Genomic DNA, 20628 nt, shown 5'->3' with positions numbered 1-20628 from the left:
CAGGGAGAGGCACACCACAGCAGGCTTCTCTTTCACATCTTTTAGAATGTCTTAAAATTTAAGGACAAGTTCCGCAGTGACTGGTGGGGACACACTGATAGTGTGAGTGAGTCAAAACCAACAAAACTACTACGGTAATCGGTCTGGCAGGTTCTAAAAGAATGGAACATATGCCTATGACATGACCCAGCCATCCTGGTCCTAGGGAAGAGTGTGAAAAGTTGACATGATACTTATGTCAACTTTATTTGTAACATCCCAAACTGAAAATAAACTAGTGCTCACCCACAGGTAAGGCCTTCCAGCAGCCAGCAGCAGGGACATCTTTATAATTTAACTGCACTGGGCAAGAGGAGGATAGAACTACAGATGCACACATCAGGACGGATACAGCTCTCGATAACTATTCTGATTGAAGACGCTAAGGCACACTCTGTATGATTCCCACTTACATAAAAATCCTGGAAAATGCATACTAATCCAGAGTGACAGAAAACAGATCCTGTTGCCCAAGGGCTTGGAGATGAGTGTCAGGCACTGGAGGCACTGGGGTCACAAAGGGACACAAGCGACTGTTGGGGTAATGGATATGTTCATTATTTTGATTATGGGGGATGTTTTCACAAATGTAAACACATGTCAACTATTGTAAAATTGCATACTTCAAACATACGCACTTTATTATATGCCAATTATCCCTCAGTAAGACTGCTTTGACACACATTTAGAATCTGCCACTTTCCTCTGTGTCTATGAGCAGCACACCAGTGAGAATTACTCTCTCCCTCTAGCCTTTGACAACAGGCTGACCTTTCCCTCTCAGACCAAGAGTCTATTCTGCACGTGGCTATAGAGTAATGATTTAAGAAGATGTAATCTATTCATGTTACCGTGTGGCTTAAAATCCTTCAAAAATGACTCATCAAGACCCACCTACTTGGGTAGGCTCCTGGGAGTATAGAGAAGTGACTCTAGCTAAGACTCCTAGTAGCAGGGGTCACGGAGGCTGAAGAAGACACCCTCTAGGTAGAAACAACTCCTAGTGGAGGGAAAACAACACCAACCCACCCACAAAAAAACTTTGACCCAAAATTTACCCTGCCTATAAAGATGTGTGAGGATAAAAATAGAACAGAGATTGAGGGAATGTCCAAACAATACCTGGCCTAACCTGAGATCTACCCCATGGGAGAGAGACAACCTCTGACATTAGCAACGATACTATGCTATGCTTGCAGGTGTGAGCCCATCACAGCTGTCTTCCGAGAGGTTTCACCCAGCAGAGTGAAACAGATGCTGAGACTCACAGCCAAACATGGGCAGAGCGTTGGGAATCTTGTGGAAGAGTGGGGAGGGGGATAAAAGGACCCAGAATGGATAGGAGTTCCAGAAGAAGACCAACAGGGACAACTAGCCAGGGCCCAGGGGGCTTGCAGAGACTGAACATCCAACCAAGGACCATGCATGGACTGGACCTGGGCCCCCTATAATCCCAATAGGCAACTTGGTCTTCTTGTGGGTCCCCTAGTAAGTGGAGAGGGGTCTGTCTCTGACATGGACTCCGTTGCCTGTTTTTCGATCACTTCCCCCTGGCTAGGCTGCCTCACCAGGCCACAGGGAAAGGGGATGTGTTCAGTCTTGATGTGCTGGGGTGGGTTGGGGGGCGGGTTCCTCTTTTCTGAGGAGTAGAGGAGGGGGGATGGGGAAAGAGGGAAGAAGGGTGGGACCAGGAGGAGAGGAGGGAGGGTGCTATGACCACCGATGTAAGGTGAATAAGTACATTTATTAATTAATTAATTTGAAAAAGACCCGAACACTTGTTCTTGCCTACAAGACCCTCCATACTGACCCTGTTTGAGTTCTAGTATCTCGTCCTTTTTTTCTCTCTTTTTTTAAAATCACCCTGCATGATCTGCTCCTGGACTTGACAACACTGTTCCTGTTGCAGAGCTTTTGCAGGCCCAGTCTCTTTGTTGGGGACTTTGCCCTTACCTAGGCAAACTCCTGACCCATCTTTTAGTCTTTAATGAGTTCTCCCAAGAAGCCTGGCACACTCACTGGCATCTCCTTCACAGTGCCAGCCACACGAGCAAGTAACCTGTGTGGCTTACTCATGATCTGTTCCTTCCAAGCTTCAAAACAATAGAGACCACTATGCCGTCCCTGGCCGGGGTGCTGCCTCCATGCAAAAAAAGCAACGAATAAAGACTACAAGACAGAACCAGAACTCACTTTCTGACCCAAAAGCCACTCCTTGACTTCCAACACAGATTGTTTTTCTCAAGCCACCTACGCAGAAACCCATCCATAGGTGTCCGACATTAGGGCGTACTTTCCCCTGTAGTGATTTTAGGTCACCTGGTGAATGTTGTGAAATACAGTAAATGGGCTGTGGTGTGTATGGCTTAGCAAGCAACAGTGCTGGCTGTCAAGCCTGGAGACGTTCTTACAGGCACTAGAGCACACACACTGAAAGGAGAAAATAAGCTCCCACACCTTTTGTCTGACCTCCACATGCATGCCATACTACACACACACACACACACACACACACACACACACACACACACACGTGTACATATGCAGATATATATATATATCTCCACACACAATAGAAGGCTTCAGGTGCAGTTTGGCATGTGTAAGGCCCTGGGTTTTACTCCTAGCACAAGAAAAAACTGAAGGGAAGCCAGGGGAGGGAAAGAAAGGAGAAAAAGGAAATGTAGGGGGGGAGGGATGGAAGGAGAAATGTTCTATGTTAACTAGGCTTCTAAGAGAAATGTTAGTGATGTGTGGCATGGCTGAATTTGTAGGTCAGCTGGAATGTTTAAAAGCCAGTCAAGCTCAGCTTAATACTAACATGTATTCTGGGCGCTTCACCTTGCGACAGTTAACAACGGAAGAAACCAGATGGGGATGGGCTCTGCAAGAAACGAAGCCTGACTGGCCACTGACCCAGTGCTTCCTGTCGTTAGCAGAGCAATGGCCTAGATTCCCCATGCAAGCAGGAGAGCGGGGCTGGGGAGATAAAGACTGCAAACATGGCTGCTTTCCAAAGCATCTTCCTAAGAAACAGCTCTCCCCCCTCACTCCCCCACCATGTTTATTTAAACTCCCCTTAATTAGAGCATTTCAGCATGCAGGCATAATCCAATCTGAAGGAACATTTCCCTGGAGAGCCATCTGTCAGAATTAGACCACACTTAGCTACTGGACAGTAAGGCAGTATTGTAAATACCACAGACTGCTTTGATTCTCCAAAGGCTCAAAACTCATTTTCCAAGCAAGTATATGTCAATCCTGGGGAGGAGGCTTTCCGTCAGGAAGCTGGCTTGCTGTTCTGGACAGTAATGCTTCCAAAGGTAGAAGATCATTAAAGCTCGTCCCGGGGGGACGTTCTACCTGACTAGTGTCACCTTCCTTCAGAGATGAAATTGCTGTCCTTGACAAATCTATTAAGTTCTCCTTGAGTTGTTCCAGGACCTAAGGAAGTTTTTCCACGCAGCCCATGTGCTCAGCCATGGGATAACAGAACTGTGGGAGGGAAGCGGTGTGGAACTCAGTCCTGTTTCCAGCCTCTGACTCAGGAGAAGCCATCTTACACTTTGATACTCACCCCAAGGCAAGCCAAGTGGCCTAGAAGAGTATGGGGTGGGAGGTGTGACAGGGGACATCTCCATCACTTTCCTCTATTTCACAGTCCCTCCTGTGTCCTCTTACTCCTTTCCCACCTTTCTGTCACGCCATCATTGTGCCCTGCCTGGATCTTGTCAAGACTGGCGTGCACACTCCTTCGGAGTTCTTATAGGAAGCTTACAGCTTGTGCTGCCTTCTGAGAATTCTTCTCAGCTCATGGGAGCCATCTTTAAAATGACTGGCGAGTTCTGTCCTCTCCTCTCTAGGTGATGTGTAGCCCCCTGACCTCAGGTAGGGGTACCTCTGTTTTGTGCTCCAGTTCTCCCAGACTTCAGCAAGCCCCTCATCTTCCTTCCCCAGTTCTCTACCCTAAGCTCTCTAATTTCCACTCATTTTTACTGGTTTCACCAGCGTGGACAATAAAAAACCACTTGGGCAAGAAGAGCTGCCAATGCTAGAGATATAGCTCAGGTGGTAGAGTGCTTGCCCAGCATGCACAAAACCCTGAGCTACTCCCTAGCTCTTCAAAAATCCAGGCATAGCGGGATACATCTGTAATTTCAGTACTCAAGATGTGAAGGCAAGATCTGAAATAAAAGGTGCCCCTGGGCTCCACCAAGAGTTGCAGGCCACTATCTATTGGACATATGAGACCCTACCACCCCCTTACAATTTCCCTCCCAGCCCCGGCTTCCAAGGGGTCCAGTTTAGGACACATCAAGTATATTGGAACGATTTTCTTTTTATGATTCTTTTATCCACACAAACATTTACTGTGCTAAGTCACAATATTTGCCCTAATAGAGAAGAAGTCAAACACATAGGTATCAGAGGATTCAGAATGCAACTAATTCAATATAATCTCATTAATTTTGCTTTTTTACCTTTCAAGTATAGGGGTACTAGAAATACCCCTATAGGGATAGAAAGAATACAAGACAAAGTTAGCAAAAAGCTGTGTGATTCTATAAATAACAAAGGATACTTAAAGGAGAAGATGTTTCTGAAAGACAGAATATAATGACAAAACCTTCAGTGAGCAGAGCACTGGCTCAGAGGGTGAAGTGCTTTGCGTACCAAGGTCAGTTCCCCAGTACCCATATGAAACGCTAGGCATGGCAGTGCACACTTGGCACCCAGCCTTGGCAAGTACAGAGAGGAGGGTCCTGGGAATTCAGTGGTTAGCCAGGCCAGCTAACGGGTGAGCTCCTGACAAGAGAGAGACCAGTTTCAAAAAACAAGGTAGATGTCAGTGGGATGACCTGAGCCTGAAGACCTGAGTTCAACTCCTGGGAGCAACTCCCGAAAGTTGTCCTCTGACCTCTGCAGGTGAGTTATAACATGGATACACCACCCCACCTGTGTGGCAAAACACTAATAGTAAGTAAAAAAAAAAAGGTGTAGAGAAATAAAGGAATACAGTCAACATTAACCTCAGGTCTCTATGTACACACACACACACACACACACACACACACACACACACACACACACACACCCCTCAATGGGCCAGAAATAAACAGGTGCTATTATTATTATAACTTTAAATGTATATGAAGCAAAAGCTGATGCAACTGCTGATAAGGAACTGAAAATCCATCACCACAGTAGGAACTCTCAAACCATATTGTATCAATAATTGGTAGGTGAGACTGACAGAAATGTCAGTCACCGTGAGAAAGTAAGGTGGTGACCTTTGCAAATGTACCCAGCACCTTTATAAAATCCAACATGTAAAAGAACACAAATAAAAGACGAGCTGGTAAAGCATCTAGAAAGCCAACCATGCTATCTGTTCACATCTGCATTAAGTTACAACAGTCTACTGAAAACAAAACACAGAACATATTTGAAATAACACATAAGAGTCACACTTGACATTAGAAAGATGAAAACACAAAATCCTGGGATTTTTGGACATGTGGCTGTAGTACACTTCAGAGAGAATGCAAAGGCTTGACTGTATCTGGTTAGTTGATATAAAAGTCTACTTCAAGGGCACCAGGAAGTTAAAAACATAAAAGATGTAACACTTATATAATTCCTGATTTTGTCATGGCTCTTCTTGCTTAGGTAGTTTATTGTATATGTGTAATAATATAAATGTATATATAAAATATTTAATAAAAAATAAAAGAATTATGAATAAATAAAAATTAATTATGTCTCATTTAGGAGGGTAGAGTATATGGCAGAAGAAATTCCTCATAAGAGGCAATATCATATTATTATAGGATAATGAAGTCTCATGGTATCTTTACTTCAGTTTTAATATATAGAAGAAATCTTGTGGTTTCTTCCAGCTCAGTTTGGCTTTGGGACTTATAAGACTGATGGTCATTGTGAAATTTCAACTGTAGTTTCTACGTTCGGACTCAGATTTTGTAATTCATTTGTGTATTTCCATTTCCTATTGTCTCCAAAAGACTTCAGGAACCCTTCAGAGCTATGTTTTCTTGGATAAGCAACTTATGGTATATATGAAATAAGATACCAGTTAGCGATGAACTGGAATGAACTACACAAAAATCTGCCAAGTAAAATAAGCAAGATGCCAAAAGACAAATACTGTATGATTTGACTTACACAGAATACCTAGGTAACCAAATTCCTAGTCAAAGAAAGCAAACTAGAGGTTTCAGGGGCTGTTGGGTGTGGGACTATTACATAGCTTCTCCTTGGGAAAGTGTTTTGAGTTACACAGCAGTAACACAGATGGTTACACACATTATGAATATAATTTGTGCCCCTGAACTGTACATTAATATTATTAAAAAGGACAAGTTTTATGACACAGTTATATTACTGTGATTTAAAGAAACTTGCAATTGCAACATACCAAGCCTACTGAACTGTATATTTCAAGTGGTACACTGTATGGTTTGTAAGCTATATCAAAATAAACTATTAAAAAATTAAGAAAAAAAAACATAAGAGAAGGTCAAAATTGGCCATTATTCCAAAGCTGAGTCCTACTTTTTAAATCTATATTTTTAACAGTAAACGGTCGAAAGTTACTAAAGAGGAAAATACTTGGGAAATAATGGGAAAATTGAATTAAAAAGTAGAAGACAAAAACAGAGTAGAATAAGCTATTTGATGCCCCGAAGAGCCTTGTGATGCTGACAGAGTTCTGGTGATACTGACCAAGAAGAAGAGGTGTTATTACACACAGACAGCACAGAGTGGCTGGGAAGAACTGCAACCGATGCATTTAAGACAGATGAAATAAAGTCTCAAACAAGTCTAAACCACCAACCAGTGTGTTAGGAAAAACAACAAAATGGCATTGGTCTCCCAGCCTTCAATGTAGCTAAACAATGTCCTTCAAAGAAAACACGTGACCCGAACACGGCAGGCCACGTTCCACTCATCACTGGGGGAAACATGACTTGATATGTACACAAAATCCTCAGAGAAGAGGAAAAGATACAAGGTTCCCTAACTTGTTGGTTAGTTTTTAAAGACATGTCCTATGTGGCCCAGGCTGACTTGTAACTGTTTCACCCTGCCTACTAGTGGGATCACCTGGGTGTGCAGCAATGCCTAGCTCTATAACTCATCTAAAAGGATCATAAAAAAAAAAACCCAGATTATACATCTAGCTGAACAAGAAAACAAATTACAGCTGGTTTCACTCATGAGTCTAGTTGCAAAAATGTGAACATTGTAAAACCAACTATCAGAAAAACACATTTGCACACACACTCATGTATACCTGTTTATGAAAAACAACAGATCATGAGTAAGTTTTCAAAAAAAACTCTAGAGAACAGTCGTATAACATTAAAAGATCAAAGATGCAATTTGCGGGCTTAGTGCAATAGATTCAGAAAAATCATAACTGTAATTTTGCTACTGCTATGAATTGTCACGTAACTATCTGATATGCAGGATATCTGATATATGACCCCCCCCCCCCCGTGAAAGTGTCATTCAACCCCAAATGGGTCACAACTCACAGGTTGAGAGCCACTGATCTCAAAAGTTATATGCTTTGAGTTGTCACAACAATCATGTTATCATGAAAGCTCTTGGGGTCTTCTCTGCAAGAGGCCTGGAGTGTCACCCCCTTTGTTTCAGGTGTCCCATCCCACAGCTCTTTCTGCCACTTTGCAAGCTAAGCAGTCAGGCAGCAGGGTGATTATGTGTCTGGTGGGTAATGAGTAGAAAAAAAGAACTGCAGGGTGAGAGTCGGTGGGTTCTAGCAAAGACACAGTCAGTTAACCTAGCGCTGGCCAATTCCTGACAGCCACTTGAATGGATCTCAGCTTCCCAGCGACTGTAAACCAAGGGCTTTCTGTAGGACTCTCCTGTCCTTGGGATCAGTGAACCAAGCAGTCCTTAGATGTTTAGTCTCACATGTGGTGATATCCTGAGCTGGTGTTATCAGCCCCTTCTCCCAACTTTGCCTTCGATGAGGTCCCAGACTGGTAATCTGAAGTCAGGCTCTCTGGGAGTAATTTCAACCCAAGAATCAGCAAACGCCACATGTCAGCTGCTCTCCTTTCTTTCTCCCCTGGCCCCGACCTCCACCCTGGTGACACTATCTATCAGCATAACTCTAAATATGACACAATTATAAATGTATATGATCATTGCTTGTGACTTGAGAAAGAATGAGGCAATTTACATTCAAACTAGTAAGCTTTGATTACAGAATGTGTCTGCTTCATCTGCATCCAACCATGCAGAACACACACTCTGGACATCCCACCCATCCTTTCCTGTCTGGGCAGAACCATGTGCTCACTTCTATCAGATCTGGAAATGGCATGATGCTCATGGAACATACAGGGAAATTTCTAAATTTGCCACTACAAATTGCTGGGAATGGCTTAGTTAAGTAAAGTCTGATGACAACACAGGCTTTAAGTATTTAAAAATTTAAAGGCCTATGTTGTACCATGCCTCTTTCTGAACTGCAATCTATCCATATTGTCAGAAAACGTATCTCCTATCTACTGTCACCAGGTGAGAACTGTGGCATCCTTTCCCAGGAAGAGGTTGAGATGACCACTGAAAGCCTCTAAACCACAAGCCAAGAAGCGACCACCAAGGAGAGATTTCTGATGTGTTTCAGGGAGCCAGAGGTATATGTGGAGGGCAGGGGCTCTCTGAAATGCTGACCTCCCACCAGGAACTCTCCTCTTACTCTTGACTAAGAAAAATCCCCACCAAGGTCCATTATATTATTATGATCTAGTTTCTGTGGCTGAGAGCAAAACCCGTCATTTTTGTACACAATAATTTCAATTTTATTCCTCCCCAGGAAGCATAAAGATTAAGTTTTATTTTAATGTGAATATTTATAAAGCTCACACTCTCTCCAGAGGAATAAAAACGTAACAGAGATTAATTGGTGCCCAGGTTCACCACTATATAACATCTTCAAGTCCAGTGTCCCTAGAGCCCCACCAAATGAGTCCTTTACAAGAAGATTCATTTTATTCACTATCTTAATACAATAAAAGATGGTCTTGAATTATCATGTGGTGCACAACTTTAATCCCAATACACACAAGGCTGAGGCAGGGGGATTGCCAATGCTGGGCTAGCCTGGTCTAGACAACAAGAGCCTATCATAAAAGAAAACTTGAAAATCATCCTTTTAGACACTATTCTAGAGGTGGGGTACAAGTCAGGAACTTGAACTTGGCTTTTGCACTGAACAGCATTCTCAACAAGGGAAGAACTAACAAGTGCACAGAACGGGCAAATGCACAGAAGAAAAGAGCATGCGTAATGGTAGGAGTACAGAGTGACAAGGAAGGCAGGTATCAGGAGGACCTCCCCCAACCCAGGACTCAGAAAGTTCATCTTTAAGTTGGGGTCTAAAAGCTTGGTAGGAGTTAGCAGGCAAAGAGACAGAGGCTCTATCCCGGGAACTAAGCTTTCAGAGTGATTGCTGAAAGCGGCCCATCCAGCTGCTACCCAGCTATGAACCCCTGGCTGAATCTCCTAATTGGGCCTCCATCAAGCTTCATCTGCAGAATGAAGAATTTAGATTGTAGAACTTGTAGAGTTTTATTAGATGGCAAAGCAAACATAATAGATGGTGTTCACTTAGTATAAGATTTAAAAAAAAAAACTCAACTTTTTTTAAAAAAGCTTCAAGCAGTACAGCGGTTTCGATTATTAAGGCAAGTATTCACAGAAACTCCTCCAGGTAAGAAATAACACTAGGTTATAAAATCCTTCTAAGTGCACAGCAGAGCTAATGAGGCAGAAATAGAATTTTTCAGTGACCAGAAACAATAACTATGAATCCACAGAGGCGATTAAGCCCTGGAGCTGGGGCTGAAAGGAAGGGGGTGTGCTCCGTGTTAAGCTCCTGGTATTTAAAGGACTGTGAGACAGCCCTGCCTAAAGCTGGAGTCCCAGAGCCCAAGGGTCACATTCTGAAGAGATAAATGAGTCAGGCCGATAGTGGGGCTTCATCCTGTCTTGGACTTGCCCTAGAAAATGCAGAGAAAACCAGTTTCTAAACAATAATACAAACTGCCAAGCACCCAAAACTCTAAAGCTCAGGGTTTAGCTTAGAGTGTTCCATGTTGGCAGTGTGACTAGGCATCTTATAGACACCATGTGAAGTCACGGTGGGAGGAATGTATTTTAAATGCATACGTGGAGATTTCCATAAAGTTTCAAGCTGGATAAACTTAAAGTCACAAGTGAAATAGGCAGTAAGACCCATGAGCCATTAGTTAATGGAAATGCCACGGGAAAGAACCAGATCACAGTTACTGGAGCGATGAGGAGCAAAATACAAAAGCGACTGTATTTGGAATAGTGAAATACATACATACCTGCATATACATATACATGCATACATATCTATACATGTGTATGCATATAAGTGTAGAAAAGAAATGGAAGCATATTAGGGGGAAAAGAAATTATTAAATAAATTAGGCAAAGATAAAAATATTAAATAGTGGAAAGAAAGAAATGGCTAAGAATTTTCCAGAACTGACTCAAGAAAAGATGCTCAGATTCGGGGCTATATTCTAACTGCGACAAAGAGAAAGCAGTGCCTCAATGCCAATGCTATGATCGAAGCACACAACACTTAGGAGGAAAAGAAGAGCCAGAGATCAATAATGAAGGAAAATTGACAGTCGAGGTAATTAACGGCAGACTAAATATTGACTTATAAAAACGGCATTAGGAAAGAATGAAATGATTGCTTCACATTGGCAAAATCAAAGTAACAAGAGAGTTTCGTTCACCTAAATTTTTATTCCCAGAAAAGTGCCCTTCAAAGAGGAATCTCAAAACAAAGACACATTTGAGAGCTGTGGGTTTGACTTGAATGTCTATGGACATTCCAAGAAATAGACATTCCATCTTCGTTCTCTTCATTTCTGTGTTCTGTGTTGTGTGACCCTCAGAAGAAGCCAGACACCACGGGAGCTTTTACAGCATGAAAAGAGACAAGTAAAAACCTCAAGACCTCCAGGGGCACCAAGCAGGAGTGCCTGGAAGGTCCAAAGTAGTCCTCCAACTGATGTGAAGTACAGGTTCCCAGCTTTCAAAGCAGACAGGAAGAGTGCACAGCACTCCATGCACCACTCGCAAGCATCAACGCAGCACACCAGCAAACTGAACCCCGCAGCGCACGGAAAGGGCGGCGCATCATGGCAAGTTTGGACTAATCTACGAACAGAAGCGTGAATGAAAGTGAGGAACCTGATGAACATAGTTGGTCATAATAGTAGATTAAAGGGGCCTCTCGAATCATAGCATTTGAGAAAGGGACAACCATTCATAATGGTTCTGAGTTCAGTCTGTTAGGGACAGAGGTACACTTATTTGAGACAGGGTTTCACTATGCAACCCAAGTTGACCTCAAATTCATGACTTTTTTCCCTTCAGTTTCTTGAGTGCTGGAATTGAGGGTGTGAGATACCATCCTTGGCAGAGGCATGCAACCTGAATAGGATGAAGGCGTCTACAAAATACCTCTAGGAAAAACTATATTCTATAGGAATATAAGGACATTCTACTAAAATGTGGAACAAGTCAAAGATGCATGCTCCAATATTTACGATTTCATACTCTCCTGGATATCCTACTTCATATATTAATCAACAACAACAACAAAAAAACCCAAAGGGACTAATCAATAAAAAGCACAGACCAGAAAACAACAACAAAGCCATCATAACTCATACATGATGGGTTATTTACAAAGAGAACGCAGAAGCACCTATAAGAATTAAGAATTTTTAAAGACAGACATACAAAGTTTCAGTTATATACCTGTAACAGTCAGAAACACTGTTTTAGAAGTTAACATTTAACGTAACAAAAATGGGTATCTAATGACAAATCTAGCAAGAGTGTAACAAGACCTTTATGTAGAAGAACCACAACACCTGAAGGCAAGACTTTAAAGTAAAGACTATATAAATGGAAAGAACACTATGAATAGATAGATGTAAACTTCTCTCATACTGCCCATTCCCTCCCAAATCAGACAGGAAGGAACCTTTGCCATGCTAGGCCAATGCTGTACCAAACTCCTCTAGACCACAACATGTAATGCAATGTTGGTGCTGTACAAATGTGCCACAGATATTACTCTATAGAAAGATAAGGTAGCATAGTTAGGTGAGGTCTTCAAAATCCCCCAGAGACATGCAGAATATGGCATTTAAAATGTTTTTATTATTTTAAAGATTCACCGACAGTGAGACAGGTTAATTCCTGGCAACACCCAGCCTGCTTCAAAGAGGATGACACACATCAAAGAACCTCCTTATGAAGGTGGCTTCAAATGTGGCGAACAAGCCACTGGGCAAAATGTCCTCATTTCTACCACAGACAGAATTCTGCCTAAAAAAGGGTAAGCAAGTCCTCAATAGTTCCTGCCTCACTAATATGTCTGTCAGATATATTAGGGCCAAAAGGCCAAAGAAGATGCTCCAACATTATAGAGAGTTTTAGGTGATTGTTCAGGTAGCAAACTGTCTCTGTCATCTTCTGTCTCTGTCATTTGGAATACTACTAACTTGCACTCCCGGCATACTCAGGTAATCAAGTTTATTCCTCCTCAAGTCTCTGATGGAGTTGAAGACCAGGTAGCTTAGTTTTACAATGAAGCTTAGTTGTTTAGGGGTTAAGATGTTTTTAGATGTTTTAAGTTGATAATGACAATATGTGACAGAGATTGATTTACATTCAGAAATTAAATGCACCAAGATAGGAAAGACATTTTTTTCAAGGATGTCAAATACAAATAGCGAAAACACTAAGAATGTAGCATCTATATAATTCCTGATTGTGTCATGGTTCTTCTTGTTATAGGTAATCTATTGTATATATGTTTAATAATATAAATGTATATGTAAAATGAATTTAAAAACAACAAAAAACCAAACACATTCAAAAATATTTTCAGTTGAACTTGAGGATTCAGAGTCCCTGGGCAGACTACAGACTACAGAATTGTATCAGCACGTGGTAAAGACAAATTGAAAATGAAAGGGAGAAAATTTTAACCTTTACAAAACTATATTTTCCTGTAATCTGGTTATTGTAAAGTATCAATAATTTAAGATCCCAAAAGAAAGAATTTTCTGTTTGAAACTGCAGCTCTACAAGTTATATTAAAAAGTCAAGTATCAGCCAAAACTAAACTAAGAGAAGGCTAGATCTGCTTTTCTAGATGTTGCGGTGAATTCTGGACTATGAGTAATTGGCAAACCATGCACTTTGAAGATGCACAAGGGAAAGGAGAAAGAATCCAGACACAGATTCTCCCCATACGGAAACCCGCATGTGTCAGAGCCATGCACCACACTGTGTATTGCTGGGAAATGCTCCAGACAATGCCTTACCTAGAAAAATAAATGTGGATGTGCCACAAAGTGAGCTGGAGTCCAATCCTTCAGTGTAATGGTGGACTGGGGTGCGTCCTTTGAACAGTGGCTGGGTTTAAATGAAGCCATGAGTGTGGGGCCCCATAGTGGAGCTAGTGTGCTTCCTCTTAGGTGAGAGCTCGGGCCCTCTTTACCATATGAGGCCAAGGGGAAAGCAAAGAGGGAGAGAGCCCCATCAGAAGTGAGCCTTGTTGACACCTTGGTTTTAGACTTCTTGGGCTCCAGAACTGTGAGAAATCAATGTCTGCTAAGCCTCTCAGCCTATGGGATCCTGTTATGGAGCCAGAGCAGAGCAATTCAAGATGCTTCTGTGTTACATGATTTAAAAAAAAATCCATTCTGGGAAGACAAGTTATATTTAAAACACACACACACACACACACACACACACACACACACACACACACACATACACACACACACACGTATAAAACAACAACAATTTAAAAAGTAGGCCGGAATTGAGAGAGAGAGAGAGAGAGAGAGAGAGAGAGAGAGAGAGAGAGAGAGAGAGTGTTGGTGGTAGGGGGGTGTACATAGAAGAGTTAGAAGGGAAGAAAGGAGAAAATGATATAACTACATTTTTATTTCAAAAAATAAAGATGTCAAAAGTTTAAGACCTCTGACCATGCACGGCAGCATCCTTCTGACATCCCAGCAGTGGCAGGAATATCATTATAAGTTTGAAGCCAACTTGATCTACTCTCTATATTGAGTTCATGGTCAGCCAGGGATACATGGTGAGACCCAATCTCCAACACATAACCAAACACATCCCCCACAAACTTTAAAACTTCCCATAGAAAACACAGGAGAAATATATTCACGACATACTAAGACTTCCTAACTGAGCCACACCAACACTACCTTACAATGGAAAACATTGGTATTCTTTACAAGAGTAGGCTTAAGAATGAACTCCTATCAAAAGTCACCATGGAGTCTAGACAGATAGTTCAGCGGGTAAATGATGAGCCTGGACATCCAAGTCCTACCTGTAGGAGCTGGATGGTGGCATGCATCACACTCCTGCAGGGAGAAGGGGACAGGCATGGAATTACCCAGTAGCTCAAGGCAGACCAGCCTAGAGCATGAAGCACAGCAGCAAATCAAAAAGGGACTGTGCCCTAATTAGGTGCAAAGTTAGAACCAACTCCGCCGAGCTGGCTTCTAACCTCCACGCTTGGCACATATACCAACCCACTCACCCCTTCACACGCAAATAAATAAAGCCACAAAAATATGTCGCCACAGAATCGATACACACACGCCCATGAACTGACAGATGAGACTATAATGCCTCGAACACAGGCTTGCATACAGATTATAGAAATAACCTAGGTCAACACGGAAGAGAAAACAGCAGAAGAGTGTGCGGAACAGCACTGCATAAGAAAGGAAGCTGGAATGACGAATCAACACATAAAAAGATGGTCAACCTCCGCTGCCAAGAAGAAAACGCAGTCTTATGGTGCTTCGCGTGGACACACAGACACATTAACTAGCCTGAGGAGAGCAAGAGCTGGCGAGGAGGAGGAGCAGCGGTGGGGAGCTGAGGAGCCGCTGTGGAAATGGCCTTGTAACTACTTGGAAATGTTGAACACCTGAAAACGGTGGCGCCTGTGAACCAACAGATGGACACAAAAGCATCCTGTGTTATGTTATTCAGAATCACAAAAAGCTTGAATGCTGTCAATGGAACAATGGAACAGCGGCTCCGTTCTTAACAGTGCTTAAGAACACTTGAGGCTCTTGCAGAGGATCCAGCCCAGGTTCAATCCCCAGCACCCATATGGTGGCTCTCAGCTGCCTGCAACTCCAGCTCCAGAGGACCAGATGCCTTCTTCTGACCTCCAAAGGTTACAGACACAGACACGCATGCAAACAAAACACAAACATAAAATTAAAAAATACATTTCCAGAAAGAATGCTAACTTGTCATGTGTTAGAACAGTGGACTGTCATATTCAGTTACAAACCACATCCCCTGCGTTCCTCTCTATTGTTAAATGTTATAATTCAGGTTGAGGGTAAAAAAACACTAAGTTAAAGAAGAGCTGTGAAAAGCAGGAATACAACTTCAACCCACACGTGTCACAATATAAGTAAAGCTCAGAGGGGTTATGGGCACAGGGCACCAACAGTGAAAGCACTGGTGTGTTGTCTTCTTCAGCTTGTGTGTTCACGCCTGCTCATTTAAATATTCATTCACTGTTCTGCTGGTATAAATTATATTATACATAGGGTATTTCATGCTTCTTCATTATAAAAGAAAAACCTTAGCGAATCTCAGACCACTCTGCTCAGTTTCTGGACACAGTCACATCAACAACTATGAAGCAGTCTGTAATTCCACTCATAGGGCCGCCCCTCTCCTACGGCTATCATAAGCCTGGGTAAATGCTTCTTAATGACTCAAGCTTCTTCTTGACGCTTTTGCAATCCAGAAATTTCCAACAACGATCCAGAAACTCCTAGCTCTGGAAGAGGGCTGCAGTGGTATTGCTCCTGAGGCCAGGAGGTCTCTGCTGCCTGCCATTCTAGTCCTGTCCGCAAGAACCTTTTAGAGGAGACCTTTCCACCAGGGACCTGCCTCGCCTGCACGGTGGCCTGCACCTGTGCATATGGTGCTGCTCTCTCCACAAAACCCCTAGATGGCAACTTCAGAAGTTCCCCACTGAGCTTCATGGCACTTCTCCGCCTAGTCTATGACTCCACTTGCCAGAGCATTACAAAGATTGGCCTGTGTGAACAACGCCTTTCTCCCCATCTGGCCCTGAGATCAGACCTCGTCACACCTTAACATCATGCCGGAAGGTTCTATACCCACACAGATTTGGTAAATGCCCTAGAAGAGCGCACTAATTTGGGAACACTCACATCTTACTATGAGCAGCCTACCTATTTTTGTTTGTTTGTTTTTACTGTTTCAACAGTCGCAACAATGCTGATGTTTCTCCACACGTTTTTCCATTAATTAATGTATTTATTTACTTTACATCCTGATCGCAACCCCCTTCCCACCTCTCTTAAGCCTCCTCAGTTGCCTCTCTCCCGATCTTGGCAGCTGGGATTTGAAGATAATCCTTGCTCTTCCCTGCATCCATTTTTAAGTTTCCAAATGTTACAGCTTTTCAAGATGAAGACGTTTATTTCCTCCCCCATCAGCCCACATCACTTTAGCTTTATCTACTGCTATTTCCCACACCTTCTCTTCCTTCCAGATGTGAAGGAGCCACCTCGACTCTGGCCACACTTTCCCTATGTGAATAACATGAAAAAGCTAGCATGGGTACTTTAGGGCTCTCAGAGACAACTCCTAAAGATGCGAGGGAGTCCCCAAGTCATGAACGTGTCTGAGGACTACAGAGCACCATGGGGTTGGTATTTGGTCCTGGGTAGAGATGTGGGGGGTACTCTTCTTGGGCAGAGTCAGTCTTTGCCTCACTCAAGGCTCAGTTACAAGTCACACCAGTGCTTGAGCAGGACAAAGATGGTGACACTTGGTACCTTTGGATGCCAAGGTGAAGAGGGCAATGCTGGCTTCAAAGTACACTAATCACCCCAGGGAATCTGATCAGGAGAAAGAAATACAAAACTTGAGAACATCAGCTCCCCAGTAAAGTCTAGTTTTCCTCAGTCTGGAGATTCAGGGTGGTTCAGCAGGAGTGACAAGGATGTAAGTGTGGTAAAAGCATCCCATGGGATCCCATGTTTGAAATGTAAACATGGCTACATAGGATCTCTGCCTCCTCTCCTATGTCCAAAGTGATGTCTGACCTTCTGCGGATCAGTTTTGCCATCTTTCCAGACTTAAGTCTGTCTTATGACTTTTATATTTGGAATTATGATACTAACTCCCACGCTCAAGGTGAAAACTAGGGAGCTGATCCTGGAAGCACTGAAGAGCCAGTAGGGGAACCCAGGCAAGGACTCGGTGCCGACAGTCAGGCAGGGGACTTTCCGCAGTAGAATACAGTGAGCAGGATGCCAGGACCCAGTTAGTACAACCTGAGACAGCGCTCGAGAAAACGCCGTGAGGACTGATAGAGAACAACTAAGGAAGAGAAGTGAGAAAGGAATTCCTTTAGCGTTTTATTCTTGTATATATCAGAGTCAGTGTTGATGAAAACCTATCGCTCCAAAGACACAAAAAGCCCCTAAAAACAGAAGAACATCAATGCGAATTTTTATAGTTTGCGTCCAAATAACATAATGCGTGTAAGCAGTAGGGTTTCGTGTAAACTAAGAAGCAACCCCTTCCCCTCCCCCAAATGAAGGAATGCTAGACTCACGTTGGTGACATACTCGATATCCTTCCAAAGGATGCACTCCCTGGGGAAATCAGCCAAGTCGAAGAAGTGGTCCACCACCACTTGACCGATCAAGTCATGGCGAGAGAACCGGTCGAAGTCATACACAGAGAAGTGAAGCTTCCGAGCCTCAAGGTCATTGTAATGAACGGGAAATAAAAACACCTCGTCAAATACGGGGTTCAGGGTCTTCCTGTGAACTTTAGTCTGGTGTTTTGTTTTCCTGTCAGGAAGCAAGTAGATCTTGACGTAAGGGTCCGAGGTCCCAGAGAAGTCCTTGGCGGGCAAGTTGACGGCTTTGTGGATCTTCACGATGAGCTGTTCCAAGTCACAGTCGTATTTTAAAATGAAGTTCAGTTTCCCGCAGGCTTTGCTGTTACTCCTCCTCCCGTCGTCATTGTCCAGGGACCTCTGCTTATACAACTCTGGTTTAATCCTACCAATGCCCGTCAGCTGCTCCTGCCTCTGTAGCTGCTGGATATTAAAGTCTGGGTTGGACAGGTTGAGTTGTCTTCGGATTGAGTTATGCCTTAAATGAAGAGCAGACACAGCAGAGTTATAACTCATTAGCTGCGGGCCTTTCAGAAACCTGCGCCTGGAACAGCAGCGCACTGCTCTACTTTGAGAAGAGCTTATGTCTGTGGGTCCCTTCTTTCTTTTCCCTTTCGGCCTAAACTCAGAATGCTCATCATGTAAGCAATGCGTCAAGCTGCTCCCTACAACTTGTATGGGGCAATGAACTTAAGAACATGTGACCCAAGAGCGTGGTGAAAGGTTTTCAGGCACCTTCTAGATGATTTAATGTGCTTTAAGGCCTGTCTGGCTGGTAGGATGGGAAGGTTTGCATGAACGAGCTCCTTTAAGAAGAAAAGCATTCAACTTTAGATAATAGTCCCACACTGAAATAGTTGGCAATTTGTTGTGTTAGGGAGAATGCATCTTTCTCAAGCTGGGTGTGGTGACTGATGCTTGTAATTCTAGCACGTGAGAGGCAGAGATGGAAAGATCACTGCTGAGTTCAAAGCCAGCCTAGACTGCAGAGTGAGACCCAGGCTCAAAAACCAAACCAAACTAAACATATCTTCTTTCTCTAAATCGCATGAAGTTCTCTACCACTAGCTTGCAGCTCTATCGAGACACAAATTCTTACTGGTTCAGACAAAATTATTTTATGATAAATATGTAAATATGATAATTTACTACTGTAAAGACTTGTGAGACTGGGTATGTCTGCTTGCAAGGGATTGTGTTGGTTGTGACTGGTGCCTAAGTTAGTACAGAGACTGTGCCTTTTGCTGTTCCACATGGTGGCCAGCAACCAGACTTCTTTCTAAAAATGTATTATTTATTTGTATGCGGGTGTGCATGCATGCATGTCTAAGGGTACACACAAAAGCCAGAAGAAGAGGGCATCATATCCTCTAAGCTAGAGTTACAGATTACTGTGAGCCACCCAGTATGGATGCTAGGAACAAAATTCCAGTCTTCTGAAAGAACAGCAAGTGCTCTTAACTGCTGACCCATCTCTCCAGGCCCAAGAGGCTTTACTTTTGAAGTAAATATTGCTGACAAAAAAATTAAAGACGAGCTACCATAAATTAGAGATAATAGTTGAAGGAAGGTTAGATGCTGATAACAGCACACTAGACTTTGCTAATGGAGTCTAGTCTTCATCTATAAGCTTTGAGCTAGAAATTTCTACAATGTTCTCTTTAAATCTTGTCTTATCTAAGTCAGTTCTAATAAGGAGAAAGAAGCAGTCATTACACACGATGCTGGTTATTTGTTTAACTGCTTTTTTTTTATGTGGTGCTAAGGGCATGAAGTCAGGGCCTCCCACACACTACATAAATGTTCCACTAACTGAATTTAACATCTCAGCTTTCTTTTTACTTTTAGATAAGCTCTCACAAATGTTCATGGATGCCCTTAAACTCAGTCCACAGTCCACCAAAGCCCTGAATTTGTGATCCTTCTACATTACTCCCTATTAGCCCCAGTAGCTGGCATTATAGGTCTGCACCAACAGGCTCAGAATAAGGCTGTACCAAAGGTTACTTTTTTTCTTGTTTTCAACTCAGAGTGCACAGTCTGTATGCTAAGCATCTAGTCAATAATCTGAATTAAAATAATGTCTCTAGTGGAAAGTGACAGGGACAGCTGAGCTGTCTCTCGGGGATTGGTGAATAGCTGAAGAGGCAGAGTAAATATGTGCATGTGTTTTCCTTTCCTTCCTTGAGACTGTCTTATGAAAGAATCATGTGAAAATGGGATTTACAGACCCGAGACATGTTGGAAACGCTTCTCCTTTCTACAGCTCAGATGCTGTCACGCTGAATATCCCTATCCATCCCCAAATAGCCTCCTGATCACTAATCACCCACATAGCACCCTAAGATTGCTATCACAGGCTGTCACTTGTACCTGTCACACTCAACACAGTCCATATACCAAGCAGACATATGTCCGGTACGAAACTTCCGAGTGCACAAAGACTGCAGTCTGAAGGCAGATGCCGCGGATTACTGTTTCCTCTAGAGAAATCCACAGTGTTAAAGTTTCTTCGTATCTAATGATTTAGGGGAGGTCAGGAAGGCAGGAGATGCTTTTAAGTGACGAAACTGGCTGTCCATTAGTGTAGCCAGGCCATTCCCTCATCGAGAAGTGGAGCCACTGTGGAGCTAGAACAGAGCCTTAAGCCTGCTCAGCTGGCCTGTGTGTGCAAGAGGGACCGGCATAGAGCAGCAAGTGCCCTGCAGCAGACAAACCAGCAGGGCATGATGGTACCAAGC

At 43.0% G+C, this 20628-nt stretch overlaps 1 protein-coding gene across 2 annotated transcripts in view; it reads right to left on the bottom strand.

The window, feature by feature from the left end:
• Window positions 1-20628, bottom strand: part of SYT9 (synaptotagmin 9) — a 168304-nt gene that overhangs the window by 87962 nt on the left and 59714 nt on the right. For both annotated transcript variants that reach the window (XM_084773654.1, XM_084773653.1), the window contains exon 3: window positions 17819-18365. In XM_084773654.1, the coding sequence (XP_084629780.1) occupies window positions 17819-18365 (547 nt within the window). The remainder of the gene's footprint in view (window positions 1-17818; window positions 18366-20628) is intronic.

This window comes from Acomys minous (assembly GCF_964271855.1).
Source record: "Acomys minous genome assembly, chromosome: 2".
Taxonomy (NCBI): domain Eukaryota; kingdom Metazoa; phylum Chordata; class Mammalia; order Rodentia; family Muridae; genus Acomys; species Acomys minous.
The sequence above is the reverse complement of the archived record's forward strand: the minus strand, read 5'-3'. Positions and strand labels throughout refer to the sequence as shown.